The following is an 8,241-nucleotide window of genomic DNA, read 5'->3' as shown; positions in this document are numbered from 1 at the left end:
GTTGTTATTGTGGGGTTGTTGTTATTGTGGGGTTGTTGTTATTGTGGTATTGTTGTTATTGTGGGGATGTTGTTATTGTGGGGATGTTATTACTGTGGTGTTGGGGGTCTTAAGGCCTGTTGTTGCTCTTTGTTTTGGTTCACTTCAATTTGACTTAGATAAGGGGAAGACAGAGCCCAAGCTGACCTGTACCTTGTGACAGTTCTCCAGCCTCTCAGCCTGGGATTGTAGGCATGCACCAGATGTGTTGTTTACTTCATTAAGAACAAAAATGTGCTAGTATATTTAAAGCACTCTTAAAATGATACATGAGTCAAAGAAATCATGTCAGTAATTAGAAAACACCTGGAAGAGAATAATAAAAACAACAAATAACTGGAAACTTGCCTTTGAGATGCAGCCATGGGTTGGCTGAAGAGATGCTATCATTCAAAAGTAGCCAGGCAGGCCTTTGATTCAAGAAATGAGAGGAAATGAGTCAACCCAGAGCAAGTAGAAGAGACACACTCAAACTTGGTTCTTTCAGAAAGTGTATTGAATAGGCAAATCTACGGCCAGAGGGAAGATGGGAGAAGAACTGGAATCAGGAATGATGAGGGGACCCTGCAGCCACAGAAGTTCTGTAAAGTTATACATAATAATGCCTTGGGCAAAATTGGTAATTTCAAAAAGTAAAGTTGTAACTTACTAAGAGGACAGACTAAAGTGAAGAGGCCTCTATTAATGACACTGACAGTGACTGAAGAGTAGTTTTAAATATAGGTACAGAACAGTTGGTGGCCCACTCAGTAACTCAAGCACGTTCCTCTTAAGATAGAAAAGCCAGCGGCCTCTTGTAAGACAGCAGGCTGGACAAGTTCCAGATCTAGTGTCCCCACCCTGACAAGGGGCCTGGATGTCAGGGGCACAATTCATATGACTCAGAGAAAGTCCAATTGCTTTGCAACAGGTCAACCCTTCAGATCAATGTGTGCTCTCAGGGCACTAACTTAGAATGTCATAAAAACGGAATGTGGCCTTTCTACTTCAACCAGCAGCTGGGAGCAAGGCCGGTTTTAACCCCTTTTAGAAACAATAAACTCTAGCTGTAAGAAAGTGAATTCAAGTTGGGACTCACTAAAGTCTACAGCAGGACAATCATGAGAAGTTTGCAAAGGACCAGACAGGAGATGAACCAAGAACTAGAGATGCTCTCAGTACGAAAGTGTTGACAGTTTTAAGTGTGCAGCACTAATTTATCTGGGAAAATACCCGCCGCCTTCCAGATCCAACTCTCTGGAGCTCTTCCCGCGGGCTGGCGGGCATAGTTCCTCCTCCTTCTTGCCTGGCCTCAGGCCACCGCCCTCCCAGAACCTGGCATCCCGCGAGCGCCTGCGGCCACCCCAGCACCCCACAGCGACCCACCTCCTCGGCGTCCTGGCCCAGCGGGATACCCAGGCTTTGCAGCCCCTGCTGCAGCTCTCCGATGTCCACCACGCCGTCCCCATTGCGGTCCAGCGCCCGGAAGAGCGTCTCGTAGCGCGTGGGCGGCTCCGCGTCCTGGCAGGCCACGGTGGGCAGCACGAAAGCCCGCAGCCAGCGCAGCATGGTTCGGGGAAGTCACTGCGAGCTGGCGGGGCGCGATCCGGGTGCTGAGGCCTTGGTGGGGTGGGGCGGCGGCAGTAGGGCGTCTGGAGTGTCGGGGGGCGAGGCTTCTGGCTCACAGGAACCGAGCTCGGCAAAGGGTGTGGCCGCTCAGCTGCTGCTCGGGGCGGAGCTGGCCCAGGCCTGGGCTGGCGGCTGGGAGGGGATGGGCCAGCCTCCAGCCTCCAGCCTCCAAACCTGCAGGCAGGTAGGCTATAGTGGTAGGGACCCAAGGAGGGTTTCCACTCTGTCCAAAGCCAAAAGCTTTACCGACAGATTATTAAACCTTGGGGTGCAGAGGTAGTTTGACCAACAGCCCAACCTCAAAGGCCCGTTGGTCTGGAAGACTTGAACAATTGCTGTTTGAGTTCACCAGAAAGACAGCAGTGGGTGAGTACCTGGGACTGCGAGTCAAATGTGGAAAGGGCTACCAGACCAAATGGAGAGGAAAGGGACATGTAACCTTATTCTGAGAACAGCATCAGCCACCCGGGAGGCCCTAGAGAAAGGAGCGGAGATGGAGCACAGTGGGTACCTTCCCACAGCACGCAAAGAAACTTCAGCTCCTTCCCTTCAAGACAGGTGTGGTCCTGAGGTTTGCCGTTTATAGTTCAGGTGTGCGCAGTTTCTGGGATAACGGAAGGAACACTGGAACTACAGAGACTTCGAGACCTGATCCTTCGGCTGTGTAATTCCAAAGACGACCGGACATAGTTTCCCTGGATAGCCTTCCGTCAGTTAAATTAGAATATGAACATCTGCTTTGCCATCAAGGGAAATGTCCTTCTCTGGAATATTCTCAATTCAATAGCTGCTGCTTAGCAGAAACTGTGGTTATGTCCTTTTGTTGTCTTCGGGTATTTAAAACGGAAACTAAAACAACTTGTTTCTTCAAAAGTGGAGGACTTGAATTTCCCTACTTCCTTACCATTCTGTACATTAAAATATATTGTGTATAAATTTACAGTCTGCAGATAAGGGCTGCCTGGTGTTAATAAAAATTATCCTGAAACCAGTTTCTGTGCTTCTATTGCTTCCACGCTGTAGTCTTAGAAATTAGCCCCTTCCTCCTAAAACACTCTCAGACGCCACAAGTCTTTATTAGCTCTCTTGGAAAAATGGCTTCAAAGGCCATCTCTGGAGATGGCTGATCTTGAGGAAGCTTGCTAACCCAGAAACAATAGAAAGGTTCCTCAGTGGGACAACCCGTGCTGTGTTTGCATAAGGAGATGCCTCTCAGCACTGAAAAGCAATCACATGCTAGGAAGTTCTGAAAAGAGCAGAGCTACATAGGGACAGAAACATCTCTGTAGCTGAGATTGGGGGGGGTTTGGGGGGGGGGGGGGGCTGAGGAGGGGAGGCGTTGATATTAAAGGGCAAAAGGCAACGCATGAGGTGAGAGGTTTTATTCCACCCTGTGCTCCACTGTTGCCCTCTAGCACCCCCAGCAGTGGCATAAAGCAACGAGGTCATGTAACCATGGACTGGAGCCTCTGAAACCTTAAGTCCAGGTGAACCTCTCGCCGTTTATGAACATTACCTCCAGTACTTGCTATAACGGTGAAGGATGGCCAACACACAGATAGCAATCATAGAACACTTCTCCATGGGAGAAGAAAATGCTCACGGACCTCAGACATCTCCATGAAAGGGCTTCCCTTCCTGTGTCCGTTGCTCAGGCCCACAAAAGGCCAAGGGCCCCCACAAAGGTCACATAGAAAACCCTGGGCTGGTGTTTGGCTTTAGCTGATTGGATCTACGATCAGGAAAAACAAGTCTAGGGTTCGGCCTAATTCAGCAGTTCTACATTCAAAGACTTTGGGCCTTCTCACGCCCTTCATCTCCATGGGAACAGCAGACATTTACCCCCATCAATTTTGGTCCTTGAAGACATCAGCACCTACTTTGCATCACTTGGAGTGATGAAGGGTCTGCTCGACTAACTACTCCAGAGTCTCATGATTTGAGCAGGCAAACATGTTTACCCTTTTTATTAACAGCTTCTAGTTGCTCTGTTCTATTTCAGACAAATCATCGGCCTCTGCACAAGGACCAGTTAGGTTCCAAATTCCTCACCATTGATGCTCTCTCAAATCTGAGTGATCGTCAAGGAGGTCGTGTATTGAATCGCTTCTGTAAAGAGCTGAGATCATGACAGGAAGGGTGATTACATCATGCAGTAAAACATGAACCTGGATGCCCTAGCAGTACAGTGAGGAAATAATCATTCTAAGTTTGGGCTCGATCTTATCACATTAAGCTAATTGGGAGTTCTATCATATTCTCTAAGTCATTTGGGATCAAAATTCCAGATTAAAAGGGAATTCTGTCTCTTGCCCAGACTATCAACCCATCCCATCCCCAAAATAAATGCAAACAATTCCCAGTTGTAAAAACATGACACTAAATTATAGAAATCACCATCATTGCTAACTCATGCGAATACTTCACATTTTAAAGCAATTGTAATTGTTTTAGATAATAGAATTACAATTGGTTTTAAAACCATACCTCAGCATTTTGAAATTTAAAAAGCTCTGTTAAGACTTTGGTGTTTCTGGGGGGATGGACTGTGTCAGGAGGGTCCGGGAGGAGAGGGAGGCTATGATCCGGATGTACAGTGAATAAATAAATTAATGGGAAAAAAAGATTTCAGTGTTCCAACATTTATTTGAATTGTGTCCTGAAAACTATATTTTAGTGTAAATAATTTTAATCATTTTTAACAACAGTAATCATAGACAATTGATCAATATTGTATATTTCTATTTTATATATAAAACACTGGGAGTCCCTCTCCCCTCCCTGCTTCCTCTCTCCTCCATGCTTCTTTCTTTCCACCTCTCTTTCCCTCCCCACCCCCTTCCTTCTTTTCTCTTTCCTATCTTCCTTACAGTTAAAGCCACCAGGCAGGTCTGAGTAAGACAAGCTGTGTAGTAGAAATTAAAGGTGGTTGAGCACTGAGCTGACTGGATGAGCAAAACAAAAACAAACAAAATGGACATGTCTGGCTCACCTATAATCCCAGCACTGGATGGGACCAAGATGGGTCATCTCTAGAGCTTTGCTACCCAACCAATCTTGACTGAATAGGCAAGCTCCAGGTTTATGAGAGACACTGTATCAAAAAAAAATAAAAAGTAAAAAGGTGGAGGGCTATGGAGATGGCTCAGGAAGTAAAGATACCTGTAGTTAATCCTGTTGACCTGAGTTCAACCTTTGGGACCCACAGGGTGAGAAAGAACTGACCCCCAGCAACTGACCTCTGACCTTCATGCCCTGGCGCTTGCTTATGTGTGTGAGGTAGGGAGCGATTACGGAAGATGCCTGATGTCGACCTCCGGGCTCCACCTGCACACCCACACATATGAACACACAAGAATACACAAAAGGTGGCAGGGAAGCTACAATAATATTAATTACTTTATACAGAGGATTTCCCTGAATTATCTTAGAGTTAGGTACTATATTGTAATATTCAACATTCTAGTAAGAAAAGGCCAGAATTAAGGTTGAAAAAAAAAAACTGGTACAAGAGGTGGTATTAAAAAAAAAAAAAAAAAAAAAACCTTGCCCTCTACCAAATACAAGACAAGGGTAAGCAGATGTTCCTTCCCATACATGTTGCTCATTCAACTATTTAATATTCATTGAATGCCTGCTATGTGCCACCTAGAGACCTCCAAATAACAAAGACAACAAGGAAGAAAACTAGCTGAAGCCCTGTGTTTTTGGAATCTATCTTCCAGTCCAGGGAGACAGAAAACAACATAATGGTTTCTAAAGAGTTCTGACACTGTAAGGAATTTGGGATGGGGGCTGGAGATATGACTTAGCAGTGAAGAGCTCTGGCTGCTCTTCCAGAGGACCTGGGTTTTTACCCAGCACCTACATGGCAGCTCACAACCATCTGTACCTCCAGTTGCCTGCCACCTCTCCCTCCCAAGCCTCTGGCAACCACCATTCTACCTGCCTCTATGAGTCTAACCACACCAGGGCACCTCATATGCTTATCCTTTGTGACTAGTTCATTTCCCTTAAGGTAACATCGTCCAGGTTCATTCACATGTAATATGCATCAGGATTTTCTTTCAAAGGAGAAATGGCATTCTGTTGTATGCATATACCACAGTTTATCCACATGTAGATGGACTTTCAGGTTGCTTGCACATTTTGGCTCTTGCAAGCAACGCTGATATGAGCACATTGCCCCTTGAGAGCCTACTCTGAGTTGTTTCTGAAATAGTGTAAGCTGCTGGGTCATACATTCTGCTTTGGTTGTATGAGGTCTGCTGAGAAACGCTTCTCCATGACACTGTGCTCCGTCAACAGCACCCGGGGTTCCAGTTTCTCCAAGTCCTCACCAGCACTTGCTGGTTTCTTAATGGCAGCCATCATGGCAGTGTGAGATGGGATGTCCTTGAGGTTTGAAATTGCTTTCCCTGTGATCAGGAATGCCAAGCAGGTTTTCTTTGCTTATTTATGTTGTTTGTATATTCTCTTTGGGGAAATGTCTCTCCAAATCCTTTGCTCACTTTAAACCAGAGTTTGTTGTTGAATGTGATCACAATGTACAGTATAATGTATGAAAATGACACAGAGGAAATGCTCATCTTGTACAATTGATATTTGCTAATGAAGTAAAAAAGTTAATACAAAACTATTAACAGAGTTCCGACAGTAGTCCTTGCCTTGTCACAGTGAAATATTAAGCTATAACAGTATTATTGCTCAGTCAGTTTCATGACTCCTGTAGCTCCCATTCTCACTGCAAATAAAAAGTAATGCCTCAGAAGAGGAGCTTTAGAGATAGCCTACAGCTCTGAGTCACACACGTGCAGCTGCCCCGCCTCCAGCTCCACCAGCCGGTTTCAATCAGATTACCTGAGAGGGCTGAGATAGGTACACAAACAGAAGGAATTAAGAAATGTTAACCAGCCTTTCTCATAACGGAGGGAAAGAGAAGTTTGTTACCCTGAGCGAATCACTCCAGCATCTGTGAAAACTGTATACAGGAATTACCCTAGGCGAGGGGAGGGAGGCAGCTCTTGTCTACAAAGATGTCTAGAAAGATAAAACCGTCTTCATGGGTGAGGGGGATCAGATGTGCAGAAACTGAAGGGGACACAGGACTAACAAGGGAAATGACTCATAACACTCTAAACAGAATTATTAAGTGGCTTGCTTATTTTGGTGAAGAAATTAACTGTAGCATTAAGTTTAAGTGCACTGATTTTTGCTTTAATATATAAAACATGTTCAAGCTTAACTTAAAGAGAATTTCTAACAAAAACTCTTGTGTAGCTTACCAAATGCTTCCTAATGTAATTGTATGATATATTACCATCCAATCAAAAACTAGTTTCAGGATTTTGGAGAAGGTAGCAGGAAATGTAAAGTAAGAATCCTGTGGATAATAAGGAATTTTTAAGTTATTGAATAATTTTTACCAAAACTACCATTTAATTTGTATATTTTATAATAAATAAAGACAAAGTAATTTTGTACAAGTAGTTGATGTTTCTTTCTTTTTAGAAAGAAGTAAGATCACCTTATAACCCAGATAGTATCTTATACCTCAGTGATAATGGCAACGATGACACTTTGGTATTCCACTTCTAGGCTAATCCAAAAAGCACCTTCACTAGCTCGTGAGCTACACAGCCAATGCCCACTGCAGGAAGCAGCTTGAGGACGCTAGGGGTGAGACCCCTGAAAAATCCCTTCTTTCCTTCTTTAGTGTATATTTCCCGAATGAGCTGCACCATGCGTACTGATTCCTTTTCCAGCTTATCTATAAATTAAAAAAAAGTATAACTCAGTATTTAATATTGACAATCTAGCCCGAAGATAATAAGGACTTATAGAGATCGAGGTCGTTCCACAGGATGCTCATACACAGAATGATGCTATACATCAGTAGGATAACGTCCACAGCCCACCCCCTCACCCCCATAGGCTTGTAGCCATAGCATAATGTAAAATGCATTTAGTCCAACTTCAAAAAGTCCCCATAGTTTATAACAGCTGCAAATTTGTTTAAAAGTCCAAAGTTCAAAGTCTCTTTGGAAGTTCATACAACCTCTTAACTGGAATCCCCTATAAAATCAAAATTAAAATCGAAAAGCATCACACACTTCCAGGCCCAGGATAGACATTTCAATTCCAAAAGGGAGCACAGTGAGGGAATACTGGACTAAAATAAGACCGAAAACCAGCTGGCCAAACTCCAAACTCTGCATGGCCATGCCAGATGTCAAAATGGTCTTCAGATCTCCAGCTCCTCCCATGTATAGTGTCTGCAGCACACCCTTTCTCCTGGGTCCAGCTCCTCCATGTATAGTGTCTGCAGCACACCCCTTCTCCTGGGTCCAGCTCCTCCATGTACAGTGTCTGCAGCACACCCCTTCTCCTGGGTCCAGCTCCTCCATGTACAGTGTCTGCAGCACACCCTTTCTCCTGGGTCCAGCTCCTCCATGTATAGTGTCTGCAGCACACCCCTTCTCCTGGGTCCAGCTCCTCCATGTACAGTGTCTGCAGCACACCCTTTCTCCTGGGTCCAGCTCCTCCCATGTACAGTGTCTGCAGCACACCCTTTCTCCTGGGTCCAGCTCCTCC

At 44.9% G+C, this 8,241-nt stretch overlaps 2 protein-coding genes across 2 annotated transcripts in view; both read right to left on the bottom strand.

Moving 5' to 3' along the window:
- LOC114612324 (calcium-binding mitochondrial carrier protein SCaMC-1) overlaps window positions 1–1,587 on the bottom strand; it is a 35,259-nt gene extending 33,672 nt beyond the window's left edge. Inside the window, exon 1 of the mRNA XM_028757282.1 lies at window positions 1,405–1,587. Coding sequence (XP_028613115.1) covers window positions 1,405–1,587 — 183 coding nt within the window. The remainder of the gene's footprint in view (window positions 1–1,404) is intronic.
- A 5,654-nt stretch (window positions 1,588–7,241) lies between these two features.
- The window catches only part of LOC114612323 (calcium-binding mitochondrial carrier protein SCaMC-1-like), a 45,684-nt gene continuing 44,684 nt past the window's right edge, over window positions 7,242–8,241 (bottom strand). The window contains 1 exon segment of the mRNA XM_028757281.1: window positions 7,242–7,417. Within this exon segment, the coding sequence (XP_028613114.1) occupies window positions 7,242–7,417 (176 nt within the window).

This window comes from Grammomys surdaster, unplaced genomic scaffold (genome assembly GCF_004785775.1).
Source record: "Grammomys surdaster isolate TR1022 unplaced genomic scaffold, NIH_TR_1.0 126158, whole genome shotgun sequence".
NCBI classification, from domain to species: Eukaryota; Metazoa; Chordata; class Mammalia; order Rodentia; family Muridae; genus Grammomys; species Grammomys surdaster.
This window is presented reverse-complemented; position numbering and strand designations above follow the sequence as displayed.